At 39.2% G+C, this 22,251-nt stretch overlaps 1 protein-coding gene across 2 annotated transcripts in view; it reads left to right on the forward strand.

Annotated features, from left to right (window-relative positions):
- LOC140727813 (T-cell immunoreceptor with Ig and ITIM domains-like) overlaps positions 1-20,478 on the forward strand; it is a 53,958-nt gene extending 33,480 nt beyond the window's left edge. The window contains exons 3-5 of one of the 2 annotated variants that reach the window (XM_073045600.1): positions 10,129-10,191; positions 17,707-17,807; positions 20,013-20,478. In XM_073045600.1, coding sequence (XP_072901701.1) covers positions 10,129-10,191; positions 17,707-17,807; positions 20,013-20,189 — 341 coding nt within the window. In that variant the 3' untranslated portion in view covers positions 20,190-20,478. The remainder of the gene's footprint in view (positions 1-10,128; positions 10,192-17,706; positions 17,808-20,012) is intronic. The other variant, XM_073045601.1, reaches the window with a different exon arrangement.
- The last annotated feature ends 1,773 nt before the right edge of the window (positions 20,479-22,251 follow it).

The raw sequence follows: 22,251 nt of genomic DNA on the forward strand, positions 1-22,251 counted from the left end.
ATAGCTTCCCCCAACAGGAGTAGAGCAAACAGTCCATGAGCAGGGTGGTTGGGATCCTTCATGAAGGTACTGGCCTTTTCCCGTCACCTTTCTGTATATATGTCCATGATGGTGGGTAGTAAGCTTGACTGTCTGCAAAATCATCTGTTCTACCCAACATCTTGCATCTCCATGAAATTTAAAAAGATATATTCAGTAAACTATTTCTCACTATCCTCTCCAATTTCAAATCAAATTTTCACATACACATCCCAGTCAAATACTTTGCAAAGGTCATTAAGACTCAACAGTGTGAACTGCTTTAGTGTTTTTGGCACACTGTATTTAATTTGCATTGAAGGCACTGGAAGAGAAACATTGGTGGAGGTTATTTCTCATGCTGGTGAGTTTTCATAATCTTGTCTCCAGCTGATAAGTTTTGTAACTCCAGAAAATAATCAAAGGAAACACATGGCAGCCTGGAATACTTGTGCACTTAGTTTTCTTTCCTTCTCTTTAGTAAGGCGCGCACATTAAAGTATCTATCTATCATATGACATGGTGGCGTAATGAGGTATGCCATTCACATACTGCTTACATATAGCCATGATAAATTATTTAAACAAAGAATGCTAAATCAAACAATATATTTACAATATTACTGGAATGTTAATTAGTCTACACTCTGCCCTGCTTAGTTATGAACTCCAACTCAATATAGAATGCATTGACAACAAATTTCATGACATACGCATATGCCAGTGATATTAAACCTGATTCTGATTTCTGATCTCAACTCAAGTACATAACATATTGCTCCTACTGTCCACCTGAAATTATTAACCTGCTCAGTTGAGGAAAAACACCAGAGACACGAAATTACCTCTGAAACGGTTTTTATTCAGAGAGGAGTTCGCAGCCCCACGCACTTCGGGCGTAAAGTAGCCAACTCCCAATTTGTCAGTTTACAAAGGTCATACTTATACCCAAGAGCAGGGTACTACATTCACAAATATGGTTACCGATTCAAATTCATCAATTGATTGGCTATTGCATAGCCTAGCACGCGAAATACTCGGAATAAGCATAGACACAAGCGTAATACTTGGAATGGATATGGACCCAAGCAAAACACTCAAAATAGGTTATAGCTCAAAATACTTTGCCAAACGCATTGTCTTGTGGTCGCAGGTTCCCTTTTCTTTGTGGTTGCCGCTCGCTGTCTGGAATCTTATTTTAGCTACTTCCCCAATAATGTATCCTTCCCCTGGTTCTGTCTACATATTTTGCTACACTTACCCCTCGCCCATCCCTTCTACACGTACCCCTTACCCTCTTCACATTCTCACTACCATGTAGACATCCACAGCATAGTAAATTTTAAATTGTGCCATCAGGCCTAAAGATTTCATCGCTGTGGAGGATTTCTTACTCTTATGGGACAATGTCTTTCCTGACAAAGGGGTCATTCTGCTGGGGCAATGCAGACTATTCCCAGGGATGGAGAAGCACAGCTCCTGGCATCTTTTGGATGTACTGGCATCTCAAACAGTGTCTGGCAAGCTGCTTGATCTGCTTATCTATTCACAGCCACTATAAAAGGCTTTGAGTCAATGCTTTTATTTTGACCATGTCTTGATGACCAGCATGTAGGTCCTCCAACACTTTAGCTCTCAGCTTGGATGGTACAGCGACTCTCAATCCCCGCATATGGCAAGTTCATCCTGGCACCGGTAAAAATGGGGAACTGGAATTTCTGCTGCACATTCCAGCCATTTTGAGTGTCCATGTCCACCTGAGACAGTGTGGGGTATTTTCTGATTTCCTTTTGGATCGTCTCTGCCATAATAGGGAGACTTTTGATTTGTATTAGGGACAATATGTCAAGGGGAGTGTCCTCTTTTGCAAATTTTTCAGAAATTTCCAAGGGTAAACAGGACACTCCATGAGCATTTCCATGATTAGTCATCCTCTTGAATTCGATCTTGTAGATGTGTCCTCCAAGAAGCAGAGCACATCTCTGCAATCGTGCTGCTGCTGTTCGTGGAACACACTTCTGTGGATTGAAAATGGATACTAGTGGTTGATGATCAGTAATGAGGGTAAACTGTCTTTGATACCCCAAGCCAGACTCAAGGCCTCTCTGTCAATCTGTATAATTTTTCACTGCATCAGAAGGGAAACGTGATGCAAAGGTTATAGGGCGTTCATTTCCATCATTCGTAACATGAGAGAAGACTGCACCTAGACCACAAGGCGAGGTATCACAGGCAAGCTTCACTGGATGATGTGAACAATAATGTGTGAGCACAGTGTCTGGCATCTCTATTTCTTTTATCTTTTAAAAGCCACCTCACACCACTTTGCCCATTGCCATCTCTTCACGATCTGTGGCAATAAGTTCAAGGGATGGAGCACAGTAGCCAGATTTGGCTGGAACCTGTTATAGTAATTGCCAAACCATAAAGCAACCACAAATGTGACACATGCTTTGCCCTTGGGGAATCCTCCATTGCTTGAATTTTCTCAGCACACTTGCATAATCTTTGTGCGTCAATAGTGTGACCATAATAAGTAGCAACGCACACAAAATGCTGGTGGAACACAGCAGGCCAGGCAGCATCTATAAGGAGAAGCACTGTCGACGTTTCAGGCAGAGACCCTTCGTCAGTGCTTCTCCCTATAGGTGCTGCCTGGCCTGCTGTGTTCCACCAGCATTTTGTGTGTGTTGCTTTAATTTCCAGCATCTGCAGATTTCCTCGTGTTTGATAATAAATAGCACTTGGCTTAAAGAATTCATACTTGTTGCATCATGTTCTGAGTCCATAATCTTCTAATCTTCAGATTTTGGAGATGTCCCTCATCATTCTCACTGGTAACAATAATTTCATCTCAGTAACACTGAGTGCATGGGCACCCTTGCAGCACCTGGCCCATGGCTTTCTACTCCAAAAAATAAGCCTATTGTAGTGATAAAGTCCTTGTGAGTGTTTATGGGGAGAAACACTTTGGACTCTTCTTCCATCTCCATCTGTAGGTAGGCCTCAGTTAGGTCCACCTTGCTGGAGTGTTTCCCTACAGAAAGGTTTGCAAGATATCTTCTATTATGGTCAAAAGGTATTGTTCTGCTTTCAGTATGATGTTGACCTTAAAATCACCACAAACTCATTCTTCTTGGGTACTCGGACCGCTGGATTTGCCCATGGGCTCCACTCAACCTTTGAAAGAATTCCTTGAGTCACAATGCGATCTAGCTCACTGGCAGCTTTATCAGGGATGGTATAAGGAACCGGACGAACTTTGTAAAACTTGGGTGTGGCATTTTCATTTAACACTATTTTACCTTTAATATGTTTGAATTTTCCAATGCCCTGTTTGAATACTGCTGTGGCATCAGTCACTGCCTTTCTCAATTCACTTTTCAGTTGACTCTATTGCAGGGGATGTGGTATGCAAATTGTGGATGGATCGCCAATCGAGTTGTAGTTGTCTCAGCCAATCATGGTTCAACAATGCTGGCCCTCCTGTTTTTATCGCACTCAAGCACACTTCAGCATGTTGGTTGTTGTATGTCACTGTTATGAATGTCATTCCCACAGAAGTTATATTTTCTCCATTATAAGTTGTTAGTTGGCTATCTGCAGGCTTTAGTTCAGTATCTTTGAAATGCCATTCAAACTCACTTTGTGGAATGACTGAAACAGACAAGCCGGTGTACAATTCCAATTTAATTAATTTGCTGTTCACGTTTGCTGTAAGCCATCTTGCTTGTCCGTTGTTCGTTTTCACATGCTCAGTCCTGTGACACTCTCATCACTATCTAATTTCTCATCAGCAGAATGCAGATCAGTACTCTTCTTGAAATAGCAGCTTGACTTTTTAAAAATCTTTTTCCCTTCCCTGTGTTGTCCATTTATTTTTGTCTACCCAACATGCTCTTCTTATATGTCATACTTCGTTGCATTTTCTGCAAGTTTCACCTTGGAACCTGCTTTGGTCTGGTGTATGTGAGCCTCTTCCACAATGGTACACAACCTATTCAGCCAGGCAGGTTTCTGCTTAAACATGGTCACTTTCATTCCTGACTGCACCTCAATTGCATCTCTGCTGCTAGTTCCATTGATTCAGTGATTTCAACTGTAAGTTGAGCTTCATATAGAAGCTGTTTTTGAATGCTTTCTTGTAAGATTTCACAGACTAAATGATCTCTCAATGTATCATTAAGCTCACTGTTGAACTGACAGTGCTCATATAATTCCTTCAATTCAGCCACATATGCTGAAATGGACTCCCCTCCCTTTTGATTCTGCTTATGAAACCTAAAGCATTCCTCAATCAACAGTGGTTTCAGTTCTAAATGTTCCTGCATTCCATTCACGATATCAGTAAAGCTTATTTCGGATGGATTGGTTAGAGCAGTCAAACTTCCAAGCAAACTGTATGCTTTTCAACCTACTGCATTCACCACACCAGCGTTTGTTTCTTATCGGTTATTCCAATTGTTTGATAATATTGCTCAGTTCTTTCAGTATACATCATCTAGTTATCTGTTGTGCAATCAAACGTGTCTATCTTTCTGAGAAGCGGCCTGTCTTTGTTTACTGAAGTATTATTTGATAATATTTGCTCTCTGGATATGTTTAATGTTATGGTGAACTTTCCCTTGGAAGAAGATAATGTGCTCCAAACACCAGACAAAAGTTTGATAGAGATATGAGCTCAAATATTGTCCAAGTAAAGCAAGTAGTTTTATGATAATGGATGTAATTACAGTTGTAAAGTATGTAGAATAGTTAAAGTGGCAGTTGCCAAACAAGCAGTGCTCTTTGCTGGAGTGCAGTGTGCAAAGTCAATGTGGAACCATTGTTTTAAAAAATGGCAAAGTTGGTGATACTGTTCAACAAGGGTTAAAAGTTCAGCAAGAAGGAAGGAGTGCAAGAGGAGCCAGAATGAGTTATCATGTTAAATCCTTACTCTTACTACCAGCTGCGTCTAAAATCATAGGAAACAAGCTGATGCCCAATGGCTTTTCAGATGTCATGAGTTACTTTGTTGGGATTTCCATCCAGAATTCTGGACACCCTGAATTTGATTTTTTTGAAGAAGCAATTCGAGTTTCAAAATTTCTGTATGATCCCATGCCTTGGCTTGGATAGTTTCCTAACTCTATATATAGTCTCTATCATATGTAATTGAGTATTGAGCTACATTTACCAGGAAATATTGTTACTGCTCATGTAGTGAAATAACTGACTATTGTCCTTCAATTAAGTCTTAGACAAAGAGACTGACCTGATATCTAATGCTCCACAGATGTTCCCATATAGATCAGCTGTTTCACCAGCTTTACACAACTTGACACAAGTTCTCTAATGGCCAAGCAACCTGCAAGTGTAATTCTATTTCGGTTCACAGGGAAACACAATACTTTTTGGACAATACAATTTTCTTCAAGGAAACTCACAACCCTGGTTCAAATCTGTTTTGTACAGTCTCTCTGGATGAGGTTCACTTGTTTCCACTTCAGTTCTGCCAGTTTTGAGGTGACTAATCAGGCCAGAGGGAACCACTGATTCTTCCACAAATGGGGATGGAAAGGAAGGGAAAAAAAACAGATAGGGCTGGTATGAGGGAAGTTTGTAAGCGAGGAACACTCCAGCCATTTATGGAGGGCTTTGGTGTAGTCCTAATGAATCGCCTTATGGTTAAAGAAAACAGATAAAAATTAGCTTTCTTTGTTACTTGTACATCAAAACATTGAAAAATACAATGAAATGTGTCATTTGTGTCATTGGAGTGAGAGGATATGCTGGGGGTAAGTATCATCATGCTTCCAGCCCCAACATGGCATGCTCACAACCTATTAACCCTAACCCTAACCAAATGTCTTTGGAAAGTAGGAGGAAACCTGAGAAGGTGGAGGAAATGTACCTGCTCATGGGGAGAATGTACAAATTCCTTATATACACTTACAGACAGCTGTGGGAATTGAACCCCCCCCCCCATCTGATCGTTGGTGTTGCAATAATATCAAGCTAACCAACAAGTTGGCATGCCAGCCTTTAAGGTATCAAAACGTTACTTGGAGCAGTCAAAGACCAAAGGTTCCTCATAGACGGTACGATTGTTACAGATCTTCAAAGAAATTTTGAACATATCCATGAATCTTTTTCTATATCTGCCTGGTAAATATGCAGCTCAGTACTCAAATGGCACATGATAGATACTAGAATTTAAAAATTGAAGTTAATATATTCCACACAGTCATTGGCACATTCCACATCCTGATATTGCTGCTGGATAATTAAATTTTTCACATTGCCTTGTAACAAAATGTGCAGCATTCCGGGACATTAATGAAACACTGATGATTTCTAATGTTGCTGCTTGGATATCCTGTGCTCCTACTTGGAAAGAGTAGAGAACCTGATAAACATGAACCAGGGATGGAATGGATGATCGAACACTGGAATTTAACTAATTGCACCTCTTGACAACTCTCCGCAGATACCATTATCTGATGACAATTTTAGAAACAGTAAATAATACAAGGCCTGGATTCAGAATACAGTAAACCACAAGAGGAGAGATACAGTTTGTATCTCTCTTGTATGAATGAGGGGGATCTCACAAAAACCAATCTTATATTGAAAAACCTAGATAAAGTAGACGTAGAAATGATGTTTCCTGTAAAAGTGAGTTTAGGACCAAAAGGCACAGCCTATGAATAGAGGAACATCCGTTTAAAACAGAGATGAGGAGGAATTTCTTTAGCCAGAGGGTGGTGAATCTTTAGAATTCATTGCCACAGATGGCTGTGGAGGCCAAGTCATTGACTATATATAAAGCAAAAGTTAATATGTTCCTGATTAGTCAGGATATCAAAGGATGAAAAGAAAGGAGAATGTAGTTGAAAGGGATAATAAATCAGCCATGATGGAATGGCAGAGTGGAGTGAATGGGCCGTGGACTAATTCTACTCCTATGTCTTAACGTCTTATGTTCTATGGTCTAATTTAGTAACATTCTGGTGAACTGTCATGCATAGCAGACAGCTACTAATGCAGGGGAAGCACAGGTGGGTTTTGGGGATTGTAACTGCTAAGTTAGTACATTTATGATAAGTAGTACAGATCAGGAAGCTGCATTTTTGGTGTTGTGATGAGAATAGCAAGTATACAAAAAACATAGGTCTTTGTTTTGAGATTAAATTATTTTGCAAGTGCTGAAGACAGCATCATGGAGCTCATAATGCTCTGGTTGTGACTCTTACTGGCTTTAGAATTACTGATAAAACAGCCCATCAGGCTCTGCAAAAAGTCTCTTGCAAGGAGCTGTCCATTCAGACTCACTGGTTTGCCCTTTCTGTACTTCTCTACAATTTCCTCTCTTTCCTCTGCACTTTCAGACGGTGCATTCCTAACAAGTGGCTCATTGCATTTGCTATTACAATACTTTATATGATCCTATTTTCACCTAGATCAATATTCCATAACTAAGATTATGGTTATTTCTTTGATATTTGTAATGTTTCCGAAAGATTGGAGAAGAGTCAGTTTTCTTTTTGTTTAAGTAAAAAGATATCCATTTAAATTTGTGCAACACGCACAAAATGCTGGTGGAACGCAACAGACCAGGCAGCATCTATAGGAGGAAGTAAAGTCGACATCTCAAGCCAAGACCCTTTGTCAAGACTAACTGAAAGAAGAGATAGTAAGAGATTTGAAAGTGGGAGGGGGTGGGGGAGATCTGGCCTGCTGTGTCCCACCAGCATTTTGTGTGTGTTGCTTGAATTTCCAGCATCTGCAGATTTTCTTGTGTTTGCATTTAAATTTGTGTTTTAGATCCTATTCAGCTGAGAGGGTAACATTTTAAAATTTAATATTATTAATGAAATCACAACATATTTGGACTTTTATTAACATAACCATAAGGGTAGATACAAAGCTTTTTCTAATACCAGAGCAGCCAGCTTGTATCACTCAAAACTGGGTCAAACGACATCAGTTACAAGCAACACTAGCCACATCTCTAAGTACAGCTAGTCATAGAATCAGAGAGCACTACAGCACAGGAGCAGCCCCTTGACACATCCAGTCCTTGCTGAACTATAATCATGCCTAGTCCCTATGACCTGCACCCTAGACCATAGCCCTCCATTCCCCTCCCATCCATGTACTTACCCAAAATTCTTTTAAATGTTGAAATCAAGTTCATCTTCTATCACTGCCACTGGCAGTGTTTTCCATACTCTCACCACACTCTGAGTGAAGAAGTTCCCCGTTTCATTGTCCCCTTAAATGTTTCACCTTTCACCTTTCATGGGTTAACCATGACCTCTAATTCTAGTCTCTCCCAACCTCAGTGGAAAAAGCTTGCTTGCACTTACCCTATTTATCCATACTGTATAATTTTGTATACTGTACCTCTGTCATATCTCCCCTCATTCTCCTGCTCTCCAGGGACTAATGCTTTAACCTATGAATTTACAAGTACTGTATTATTCCACTAACGAGAAATAAATATAGGTACAAGATAAAACTTAGGTCTCCTGGCCACTAAAACAATTATTTGCTCTAATGTCACCTGAGCTAGGAACCTTAACATAAGTTATATCTTAGACTGCCAAACAAACAACTGCTGGAGGAGCTCTGTAGGTCAAGCCAGCATCTGTGGAGTCAATCTATGGATGATGTTTCTGGTCATGACCCTGCACTGGGATCTTCATTCTGCGTTCCAGCTTCCGGCATCTGCTGTCCCTTATGTCTCCTTACTTTTCAGACTGCTTTTACCATTAATTGGAAAGTGATCTCTTCCCAATCTGATTTTCTTTTTCCACTGGACATATTTGCATTTATAGAGAATTAAAACTAATATATTTTTAATGTACTTTAGTCAGTCAGAGTAGTTAATAGCACTGACGAAATGTGATAGCAATATGGTATTGGCAAAAATGTGAGTTTGTGAAGCAGTCATTCAAGTTTACAATTACAATTACTCACTGGTCTGTGTTAGTAGTGGGATATTATTAACAAGACAGCAATTTGTACTTGGCATTACATATTTCAGCCCTGGTTTTCACTGGACACATTTAGACAATATAGGCACCTTATGTGTTGAAAACAAAAGTGTAGAAATGTAACATTACCCCAGAATTTAATTCAGTCTTCATTTTCTATTTTACACACCATAATCAAACATTTTATACAGCTGTTGCAAGATAGCAACCTAACGAAAGAAAATCTGAATGTGCTTTCTGTAACCTTGCGAGTTTGTCTGAGTTTCCATCCACCATTTCCACAACAGCAGCCAAGGCCCTCCTTTCAAAAATGGAAGTATATTCAACTAGCAGCTTTATAGTTATTATACAACACAGAAATATTATGGAAATTGTTTCTGAGATGCTTATTCATTTTAAGATTAGTGGTGCACTTCTTAGAAGCCTATCCACCCCCACTGTCAGTGGCATTTACCATGCCGATGGAATCAAATTTCAGATGCTGTGACAAATGTGCAGCTGCTGCTGCATATCTGGCATGCTGGCTGGGGATACATTTCTCTCTAGATAATATCTTCTGTGTCAGAATTTCAAGCCACATCCTTTGTATTACATCAAGAAGCATCATTTTTTATCAGCAGTCTGAAAAGGTCAACTATGACAAATCTATATTAAATCAATATCCTTACCCAATTTAAATAGGTGTAAAATAGGACTTTGGTATGAAAAAAAGGTCAGTGACATGCTACAGAATTTTAACAAGATTAAAGCTTTCCCTCAGCCCTTCCAACATCCAATAACCAAGCTATTGCTGCTCTTGCGAACAGTGGAATGCTCATGCAGTGTGTGTTGTTCCACTGTTGCCAGTGCCGATCCTGTATGGACTATTTATGGCTTGCAGTCTGAAACTGAAGGGAAATAAGAAAACGAGTTCTGTTCCTCACTTCCTTGTGCATGCCGGTTTTCAAGGTAACTTCAATCAGAATAAGTTTCAAGAAAAGCTCCAATCAGTGCGCTGGACATTTTGAAATTCATTTTCAAGAAACACACTGCAGCATTTTCTGCCTAACTTTGCTTTATCACCATTATGGAAAATTTGGTGGTTGTTCTAATTTGTTAATAAGTCACAAATGGTATTTTCTCCATTACAGAAGGACATAGCCAGTTGAATGCAGAAAATCAAAGTACTTGCCAATATCCCTGCAGCAATTCAGGCAAGTTCATTAATTGCCTGGTTTATCCTTTTCAATGTTAGTCCATTGGGCGACCTTGTGGATGTCATTTTTCACAGTAAGAATTAATTTGTGTAATGTGTTTTTGGTGGCTGGCCAGTTTCTCTTTGAAGTGTTAACATATATAAGATTTCAGAAGTAAACAAAATCACTGGCCCAGATTTGGTTTAGTTAATGGTGATTGCTTTTATTAAATTGCAAAACATTCTGTAACAACGGAGAGAAAAAGAATTATGTGTGAGATGTTGTGGACCATCAGATCCAATAGAAATATATTCCACAACAATATCTAACCTCGTGCCCCAGTTTAACTCTACCACTACAATCAAGTTAGAGGATCAAGCCTGATTTACCAAGTAGATCAGAAGGACATTCATGAAGCAACACTGGGTGCATTTAAAACTGAGGGGCCAACCTGATGAAGCTCAACAGATGGATCCTTAAAAGTAGTTGAATTAAGTGACGTCTACAACTGACAGGACAGGTCAAGGCTCTAAAGACGATAAGAATTAAGAGTATACTGGAAGAACCTTCGAAAAAATTGATCCAAGCATGAGCAAAGAGCTGAATTCCAGAGGAAAGATAAGAGTGACTCGTCATGGAGCCCTGGTAAGCCAGTGGATGACAGATGCCAACTCCAATGATTGGAGTCATACCTGACACTGAGAATATTGATTGGGGATATTAGAGTTCAATGTTTGAAGTTCCCAGGGTATCACTGTGGAAGTTTGTCAGGCAATGTCCCAGACCCAAACAGCCTCAGTGGTTTTTGAAAGACCTTCCACTCATCCAGAGATCAAGGTTGGGATAGTCACAGATTGCATTTGTAAGTCTCCAGTCTGTGCCTGACCTGTAAATTTTGGTAATTTATTATTTTGAATTTAGCTAACAGAGTCTGGTGCAGTGGCATAACACAATAAACAGCTGTGAGATCAGGGTTTAATGTAAAGAGTTTGTACAAGCTCTCCATGACCGCAAGGGATTCCTCTGGCTGCTTGTTACCTCCTACATTCCAAAAGATTAGGGTGAGTTTTGGGTATGCTACGTTTGTGCCGGAAGAATGGCAACACTTGTGGCTGTCCAGCACAATCCTTGCTAATTTGTTTTGACACAAACAGTGCATTTCACTGCGACAAATGAAGCTGATCTTTATCTTTAAAAATAATATTTGTTAAATAGTTAACATAACCTCACTATCTTTTTACCAATTTGATTCCAGAAATGGGAAGTTAGGAGATGAAAACAGTGCTCAGAAGAACTGATTGTGATGTGGTAGAGACATATGAAATATTTACAGGGCTTGACAGCAGAGATATAGGGGTGATGGATTGCAAACTGGGATGATTAGAACCAGGAATTATGGTTCTAAAATAAGGACCTCTGCCACTCAGGATTGAAATGTAAAGAAATATCTTCACCCATAGGGTAGTGGACTTGAATTCTCCATTCAACAGGATTATTGGGGCTCATGGGAGAGATTGAAAATATTTGTAATTTACAGGGATAAAGAGCTATGGGGTTTAAAGTAGGAATGTAATGCTGAAGTATTGGTACATATGGGATCTGACTGAACTGTGAAGAAGCTATGAGGGTGGAATGGCTGCCCCCGCTTTTAATTTTTATATGATTAACTTGTCAGTTTCATTAATAGCCACTCCAGCCTTGACTGTGGGGAGGGCTCATCCAGGCCAGAGCATTTGGCACACTTTGAAACTGGAGGGACCCAATTAACCAAATAGGAGTTGACTTTATGGGCAAAGATTCTGCTGAAAGATCCTTCCAATTTAAACATGAATCAAATAGATAAGATTGTCAAGTGTAGGTGGCTCATTGCTCTCAGGAAATTCCTGATCAATGATCTAATTGTCTACTGTTTCTCATACTTGACCATATTAGTAGGTACCTCCTGGACGTAATAAACAGGCTAGGGACTGTGTCATGTCCTCTGTCGCTTAGCCTATCCAAATCAAGGTTCTTTCTACATGTTGTGCATTGAGAGATGCTCTTCTGCACACCACTGATGTAATTTGAGTTACTGTCACCTTCTTATCAGCTTGAACGAGTCTGATCACTCTCCGTGATAGTAATCACAGAGAGTAATAGAGCACAGAAACAGGCTGTTTGGCCCAATTGTTCCATCCTGGGCTTCACCCTTGACCTCTCTTCTTAGGCACTTTAGCCCACAGATCTGCTTCTCACTGGATCTTTTTATGTTTCTCATGACATCCTCTGTAAACCCTGGAGACCTGTGTGTGAAAATCCCAGGAGATTAACAGTTTCTGAGTTACTCAAACCACCCCATCTGGCATCAACCATCATTCCATGGTTAAAATCACTTAGATCGCATTCTGATGTTGTGTCTGAGCAATAACTGAACTTCTTGCCCACACCTGCATGCTTTTATGCATTACACTGCTGCCACATAATTGGCTGATGAGATATTTGCATTAACATGCAGGTGTACAGCTGTATCTAATAAAGTGGCACTGAGTGTATAATCACTGTTTTATAAGGAATCACAGAGACTGCAGATGCTGGAATCTGGAGTAAAAAAACACAAACAACTCGAGGAACTCAATAGATCAGGCAGCATTGGAATTGGTTTATTATTGTCACATGTGGGAGACACCGTGAATAGCTTTCTTGCTTAGAACTTCATACAGGTCAGATCATTAAACAGTGCACTGAGGAAGAACAAGGCAAATTAATAACCATGCAGAATAAAGTGTAACAGCTACAGAGAGAGTGTAGTGCAGGTAAACAAGATGATGCAAGGTCATCACAAGGTAGATTGTGTGGTTAAGAGTCCAGTTCATCATGCTGCAGACAGACAGTCAAAGTTTTGAGTTGAGACCTTTTATCTAGACTGAACAGTCAACAGTTCAGGTTGAGACTCTTCACTTGAACTTGACATGTTGAGATTAAGATTCTCAAACCAAAATGTGAATTGTCCATTTCATTTCTTAGATGTTGCCTGACCCATTTTTTCACTGTTTAATTGTTAGTGGTGAGGTTTTTTTTGTAAATTCATTCAAAGGGTGGGGGCTTCATTACTGAGCCAGCATTGAATTATCCATTTCTTAATTGCCCTCAAGAAGGTGACAGTGAGCTACTTTCTTGAATTCCTATAGTCCTTGAGATCTGGGTATACTACCACACTGTTAGAGAGGGATTTTGGCCCAGTGCTGTTAGTGATATATTTCTAAGTCAAGATGGTGTGTGGCTTGGAGGGCAATCTCCATTTGGTGCTATTCCCAGCTTTTGCATGCTTTTTCTTCTACTTGCTAGCTATAGGTTTGGAAGATGCTTTCCAACAAGCCTTACTGAGTTGCTACCATGTAGTCTGTAAATGGTACAAACAGCTGCTACTGTGCTAATTACTCTGCTACTGGTATAGTGATGTAATCGGGTACCTATCAAGCCAGTCCCTATGTACAGAATGTTATCAAGCTTTGTGAATGTTGGCGAAGCTGCACTTATCCAGGCAAGTGGAGAATATTCCATCACGCTCATGAATTGAGCTTTGTAGATTGTGGAAAGACTTTAGGGAGCTAGAAGATGAATTGTAGGGTCCCTAGCTGCTAACTTGTTGTTGTATGTGCACATGGCTTCTCCTGTTCAATTTCTGGTCAGTAGTAACCAGAAATTGATAGTGATAGTTATTCCATTGAATGTCAGAGGATGATATCTGGAATTTCATCATTGCCTGGCACTACTGTGACATGAATGTTACTTGCCATGTATCAGCTTTGACCTGAATTTTGTCCCTGCTGCATTTAGATGTGACTTCCTTCATTATCTGAGGAATCACAAATGCTGCTGAACATTGTGAAATCATTAGCGAACATCCCTGTCTGACTTCACTTCTAACAGAACAAAACTGATAAAGCAGGTGAAGATGGTAGAGCTAAGTACATTACAGTGAGAAACTCCTGCAGAGATGTTCTGTAGCTAAGATGGTTGACCTCCAACCACCACAACTATCTCCCTTTATGTTAAGTATGATTCCAATCAATGGAAGTATACTACTGCCATCAAACACCCTGCCCCATATTGCCCACCAATTCTCATTGACTGCAGTTTAGAAACATAGAAACATAAAAAACCTACAGCACAATACAGGCCCTTCGGCCCACAAAGTTGTGCTGAACACATCCCTACCTTAGAAATTACTAGGGTTACCCATAGCACTCTATTTTTCTAAATTCCACGTACTTATCCAAAAGTCTCTTAAAAAACCCTATCATATCTGCCTCCACCACCGTTGCCAGCAGTCCATTCCACGCACTCACCACTCTGCATAAAAAACTTACCCCTGACATCTCCTCTGTACCTACTCCCCAGCACCTTAAACCTGTGTCGTCTTGTGGCAATCATTTCAGCCCTGGGAAAAAGCCTCTAACTATCGACACAATCAATGCCTCTCATCATCTTATATACCTCTATCAGGTCACCTCTCATCCTCCGTCGCTCCAAGGAGAAAAGGCTGAGTTCACTCAACCTGTTTTCATAAGTTTTGCCAAGACTCCTTAGTGCAATATTCAATCAAGTGTTGCCTTGCCTTTAAGGGTAATTATTCTCACTTCACTTCTGGAGTTCTGCTCTTTTGTCTATGTTTGGACCAAGGTGGAAGCAGGATCAGGAGATTTGTTAGAAGCCTAACTGAGCTTCTGTGGGCAGGTATGTTTCTGTTGTATGGATACTATATAAAACAGTGCACATTTCAGTTCCTGGGAGACTTAGTCTACTTTTGCAAAATTTTTCTCAGCCATTTATATTCATTAATAGCTATTGGGGTTAGTACAAATTAGAACTGAGCTCCTTAATGATTGTTTAATAAGAACTGACAAAAAATGTTAATGATTGTCGAAAATGGTCTTCTGCTGTGCAAGTAAATTAATAAGATTGGATTCCTTCAGAAAAGGGAGGCATTCTATGAAATAGGAACAGGATGTGGCTACACCACATGGTTCCTCTGCTTTTTAAAGCAGAAGATATGAATAACTGAAGGCACGTATTGCACACACTCCTTTCTGAATGATATCAATTCCCATTCGCTAGAATGCTCCTCAGTATAAGCGGGTTTAGGAATTAGCAACTGCTCAGGAAAAAGCAGAAGTTTTAATGAACACAGATCCTGGTACAACTGATCTTGAGTTCTGTTGGTGGAGCTCAGCATTGGGAATAGAGGTACAGCAGAGATGATCCTCATCAACTTTGCCTCAGCTGTCTGACCACCCAGTAGCAATATCTTTCCTTTCAACTGGATGAGGGCTTGCTGACCCTGGAAAAATTTGAAGCCCTTGATTATTTTACCTTAAGTTTTACATTGTTTATATTTAAGATATCATTACTTAAGTTTGATTGTAATTTAAAAAAAATTTTTAAATCTATTTTAACAGTTTTCAGTGGCCCTGTCTATTGGTGATAGTTAATAGTTAATAGCAAGTCTTTTACTGTGATGAGTTGACAGAGACTCAGGTGGTATTCTTATGGAAAGGCATTCATTTGCTGAGATCTATTCTTCACTCAAAGTTCACCGCCAGTGAGAACGTATCAAACAGGAGCAATAGGAGACGATTTGGCCACTCGAGGCTAAGACTAAGGCTGATATTCTCCATCACACTTATATTCCTGCACTAAACCATATCCCATGATTGCAGGATAAATATATTTGGGCTGGCACTGCAGGTGATGACTCCAGGCAGTGGTTGGGTTCCGGACGAAATGGCCTTTTATAGAGATTTTATAATGGACTGCACGTAAGAGATGGAAACTGCAAAATAAAAATGTATTTTTGACATATCACAGAGAGAGATATATACTTTACTCAAGCTCAACAAAAGAAATGCTCTCAAATGTATGCAGTAAAAGCAAAATAGTGAAGTGTATGCCTCCAATAATTCAAGGAAAGGCGACAGATGTAGTCATTTTCGCCCCTCACACCTGCCCACTATTCAATAAGATCATGGCTGATTGTTTGCCTCAGCACAACTTCTCTGCATCAACTACTTAATATTCAAAAATCTGTCCATCTTTGATCTGAATATACTCACAATCTCGTGGATAGAGAATTCCAAAGAGGTGAAATCCATCACATGAAGACATTTCTTCTCGTCTCTGCCTGAATAACCACCCTCTTACTTTGAATCTGTGATGCTTATATCAAGCCCTGGGACTGAATTTTAGTTTAATTTGCAAAGTTGCATTTTACATTGGAATAATTTACAGATAATTACTTGCATCATAATAAAAATGGTACACATGATGACTACTAATGATAATATCATAATCATCTACTTTACAATTAAGAAGAGTTAATATTACTGGTGAGGCTGGCTCAGGATCTTTGCACTGAGATTTTCCTTAACGACAACATGGGGACAACGTACAATCCAAATCCAGACACCAAATTTCCTTCTGGAGCAGCCACTCTTTGTTGTAATTGGCTAAGTTCAATAATGTTAAACAATAAATACACAATGTTTTCACTCCTGACACCACCATTTACACTACTGTTATTTTGCAATCCCAACACAACAACCTGCAACGAAAATCTTTGCATTCTACTTCTCACGAACTCTGCCCTTAATAATTAATTATGGCATAACAATTGTTATTTTGAACAAGACTCTTGGAGGACAGGCTTATCCTTGTGCAGTTCCATCTCTTTTCTGTAGCCTTGAAAATAAGAAATAAATGGTTTATACATATTGATATTTCATCTATACTGCAGCTGGATAAATCCTGGGAATATGAACTGTAAAACACACTGTACAGGGACAACTATTCATTAAGTAAAAATAAAACAAAAATAAAAACTATACAAGACATACAAATAACTTGAATGTTTTAAAGAATGAAACAAATGCTACCACTACAGTGGAACTACAACTATTAGGACATAACCCTTTAAAAGGTACAATATTCAGTTGTGGCATCTAAGTACAGGTAAGCTATTTCCTATTTTGGGGATAAATATAGTTGCTGATTGGAAGTTACTTATAAATTCTTAGTTGTACCTGTGTGTGAATAAGTTAACTTTTAGGTTAAAAGGAGGCAGTAAGCAACAAATGGTTTTCTTTCCCTATTGGCCTTTATCAATAAAGTTATTTCCTCAGTGATAAGTTCTCTACCAGTTCAGCTGAGATTTGTTTCTGCATTGCAAATAGAATATTATAATCAGTTCAATATGTAACAGATACTTTATTTGTAACACATTCAAGGTGATAAATACATTAAATTTATGTTTTGCAGGAAAATAAATAAATGAATATGTACTACATTAGTTTGTGTTACTTTGACAATGTTAGTTTTTTTTGCAAATCCCACAGTATTTGAGCCATATATCATTTAAGTACAATAATCTAGGATGTTCAGAAAATAAGCTATTTATATCTAAATGCAAAAACAATTAATGATATGATATGCAAATCCGAAATAAGTTAATTTGATGCATATTTCTAATGACCAAATAAATGTTTTATGTCTTCCCAGATAAAGAAATGCCCTCTAATCAGGCTGCATATATTATCCCAGGTGTAGTTATAGCAGTAATCGCCATTGGAATCCTAATTTTATTGTTATACTTTGTTCACGTAAGTAATAACAATTTACTAATTTGCATGTATATTTGAGGATAAAGGCTACACCAAATCAGAAATTTAATAAACATTTCCTAATTGCTACACAGACCTTCTACATTTTGCCCTAATTGAATTGCAACCACTCATCTGTGTTTTCTTCTGCTTCCAATTATTTTTATACTGGTTTTTCATAAGCTCATTTAAAAATTCAAATGGGGTTTGACCAAAAGTCTATTTCTTTTCTTTTCCATTCTAGTTTTCTTGAAATAGAGGCCCTTAACTTCATGTTTCAGCATTTTTAACTTCCAATTCAATATTTTAATCATTATTGAACTTCCAAATTCATCTGCAAACTTTGATAAATGAATCTTTCTTCATCCAAATGAACATTAAGGAGATGTGGCCCCAGAGCAGATCCTAGGAAGCATCATTTGTCATACTTTTTAATGAGAGAATACACCTTTCATTTTCACTCAGTTCCAGTTTACCAACCAGGTTTTAGACTACAAGATTACCTCCAATCATTTATATATTTGGTAATAATCTATTTTACAGAACCTCTTTATTTGCCTGTTGGAAATCCAGAGACATCACCTTTTCCATAGCAATGATCCTAAAATATCTTCCATTTAGCTTGATTTTCCTGAACCTTCACCTTTCTACTATCACAACCTAGGCTGATTTTTTCATCAGATCCTAACTGTCTGGTTGCTCAGTTGCTCTACCCGGATAACACCAATAGTCTTATCCCCACAGTTGGTCCTGGGGGCTTCTAGCTTCCATCATTCTGAAATAACTGGGAAACATTTGCAAGATTAAAACCACACATCACAGTTCAGGATTCAAGAATACTTTAGAAGATAATTACAGAAAACTATCAATTCAGTTTATATGGGACAATTGGCTCTCAAAAACAAAATTTCTCCATGCAAGTGAGCATGGAGAGGATGTGAGAGTAACCGTAGATGAGGTAAGTGAGTGACTGCAGGTAGGGTATATGTGGGACTGGGAGTGCAAGTTTTGTGAGGGGCAGCAAGTGAGTGTGTGATGAGTGAAGGAGGACATAAAGTTACCACAGGCAGGGTGTGAGGAGGCTGCAGATGGCCACGTGAGAAGTAAATCATAAACACAAGAGATTCTGCAGAAGGAGGAAATACAGTGACCTTGAAGGATCTTGGCCCAAAATGTTGACTGTTTATTCCTTTCTATAGATGCTGCTTGACCTGTTGAGTTCCTCCAGTATTTTGTGTGTGTTATGTGGAAGGGGAGTCAGATCTCTGAAGAGTAGTGGAAATCTTGACCTGACCTTGGATGTTGTGTGAGGGAGTGACTGTGAATTGATCTGGGAGCTATACCTGATGATATAGGGAATCCTTCTGGAATGACTACAGGTGTTACAGGAGAATCTCTGGACTAGGTGGGTAAATTGAGGTGATGGTGGCAGGAGGTCAAGGTCAGTAACCTCAAAAGGAATATGATGCCAGAGGGCTTAGGAATTGCAGGGTATTCAATGTTGTAAAATCTTCCACATTTCTTTAATCTGCTGGATTTAGCCAGGGTGGGAAACTTTGCCATCATATATTAGAAACAGTAACAAAATGATTGAACCATGTTGATTCTTTGAAAGATTTCAGTGACTGGCTTGTCTTCTGAGTGCTCAATATTAAACCACATCTGATCGCACTTTCATTAATACCAATATTGGATGTTACTTGAGATGAATTGGGTTCCTGTTCCAGCTTTTTAATGGTTTATCTTTTCGCACGATCTCACTTGCCTATTTGGAGTTAATTTATCTCCACGAAGCATATTGCAATGGCACACTCCACATGGTCTAATAACCTTTACCAATATTTATCTTCTATAAGTTTCTTCCCATAGATTCCAACCATTCCAGCATATTTTTTTCACCAATCCCGTATTTATTTATCTCAAATGCTTCTTTGTCATTAGCTTCACTTACTCCTTTTGGCTGTGAGATGCATATTCTACACATTCCTTGAGGAAATAACCATTGTAAGATTTATTAGTGGCCAATTTGTAAATATGATCTTGAGTTCAAGGCTCCATTGTAAGTGTAAACATTTTCCCTATGCTTACCCTATCAAACCCTTTCATTTTTATTGAAATCTGATATCAGGTAATCCACATTTCCAGCAAAAGGAAGCCCACCTTAAAAGTATATCCTTTCAATTCTGTGAATCTTCTTTTTTGTAGCGGAAGAAGAAGTCTGGAATTCATCTACCAAACCGAATCAATGTAATACTGCAAAATGCATCCAGCACTGATAACGTGGACACAGCAAGACAACCAAACAAGCCACCAACACCCAACTCTGATTCTGAGGACCTAACCAATGACTACTTTAGTGTTGTTTTAAGATCATCAGTTTAAGATTTCAGTGGCTAAATTTGTATACTTGTTTTTGTGTTAAAACTGTCAACAGATATGTCTTCAAAATGTTTTCTGTTTTGCAGTATTATTTGTGATAACTTAACTGCACCACTTTTGCAGTTAAAAATAAGTCTGTTTTGAAATGTTCCATTACCCATGAAGGTATTACTAGCTAATTTCCAAAATTACCCAGTGATGTAGATGTTCAACTAGCAGGAATTATTTGCAATAAATTAACCTGTACTGATAAAGAAAATGTAAGCAAAAGTATTAAAGAATATATTTCATTCCTATTGTGTTATTTGAGTAAATGTACAAGTTATTTGTCAGAACTATTATAAAGTATTACTTTATTGATTTATTCTAAAAAAAAAAGGTGCTTTTAATCAGTTCAATAGTTTTTAGTTTTTTTCCTTGTTTGAATATAGTAAGGTGAATTTCCATAAGACATAAGAACAGAATTAGCCCACTTGGCCCATTGAGTCTGCTCCACCATTCAATCATGGTTGACCCTGTTTTTTTTTCTCCTCCTCAACCCCATTTCCTGGCCTTCTCCCATAAGCTTTAATGCCATGTCCAATCACGAACCTATCAATCTTTGCCTTAAATAAACCCAACAGCCTGGCCTCCACGGCTGCACATTGGCAACAAATTCCACAAATTCACTACCCTCTGGCTGAAGAAATTTCTCCATATCTCTGTTTTTGAATGGATGACCCTCTATCTTGAGGCTGTGCCCTCTTGTCCTAGACTCCCACCACGGGAAACATCCTTTCCACATCTACTCTGTCTAGGCCTTTCAACATTCATAAGGTTTCAAAGAGATCCCCCCCATCCTTATAAATTCCAGCAAGTACAGACCCAGAGACATCTAATGTCCCTCATATGATAACCCTTTCATTCCTGGAATCATCCTTGTGAAACTCCTCAGGACCCTCTCCAATGCCAGCATACCTCCGCTAAGATGAGGAGCTCAAAACTGTTCACAATATTCAAGGTGCAGCCTCACCAGTTGCTTATAAAGCCTCAGAATCACATCCCTGCTCTTGTATTCTAGACCTCTTGAAATGAATGCTAACATTGTATTTGCCTTCCTCACCACTGACCAAACTTGCAAATTAACCTTTAGGGTGTTCTGCACAAGAACTCGCAAGTCCCTTTACATCTCAGATGTTTGGATTTTCTCCCTGTTTAGAAAAGAGTCCGCACATTTATTTCCACTACCAAAGTGCATGACTATGCATTTTCCAATACTATATTTCATTTGCCACTTTCTTGCACTGTCTAAGTCCTTCTGCATCCTACCTGTTTCCTAAACTCTACCTGCCCCTCCACCAATCTTTGTATCATCTGAAAACGTGGTAACAAAGCCATCTATTTCATCATCTAAATCATTGATATACAGCATAAAAAGAACTGGTCCCAACACCAACCCCTGTGGAACACCTCTACTCACTGGCAGCCAACCAGAAAAGGATCCTTTTATTCCCACTCGCTGCCTTCTTCCAATCAGCCAATGCTCTAACCATGTTAGCGTAGAAAGGGGGAAGTGAGAGGAGGGGGAGGGAGGGATGTGCTCAGTGGTGGGATCCTGTTGGACATGACAGAAGTTATGGAGAATTATGTGCTGGACGCAGAGGCTGGCAGGTGGTAGGTGAGGACAAGAGGAACCATATCCCTGGTGGGGTGGCGGGAGGATGGGGTGAGGGTAGATGTGCATAAAATGAAAGAGATGCAGTTGAGGGTAGCATTGACGGTGGATGGTTTCATTTATCCCCTTGTATTTTTCCCTCCCCTTCCCCCACCATCCTACTGACTCCTCATCTTTTTTCTCCAGTCCTGATGCAGGGCCTTGGCCCGAGACATTGACTGCACTCATTTCCAGAGGAGCTGCCTGGCCTGCTGAGTTCCTCCTGCATTGTGTGTGTGAGGCTGGCTGTACTTTATTTATTATTATCTACATGTTAAACTGTTCTAATCCTCACATTTTATTGCTGAGAAACAATAAAAAATGAATCTATGCACAGCATTCTAGTTATAATAAATTATCATTAAAAAAATG

Source organism: Hemitrygon akajei, chromosome 5 (assembly GCF_048418815.1).
Source record: "Hemitrygon akajei chromosome 5, sHemAka1.3, whole genome shotgun sequence".
NCBI lineage: Eukaryota > Metazoa > Chordata > Chondrichthyes > Myliobatiformes > Dasyatidae > Hemitrygon > Hemitrygon akajei.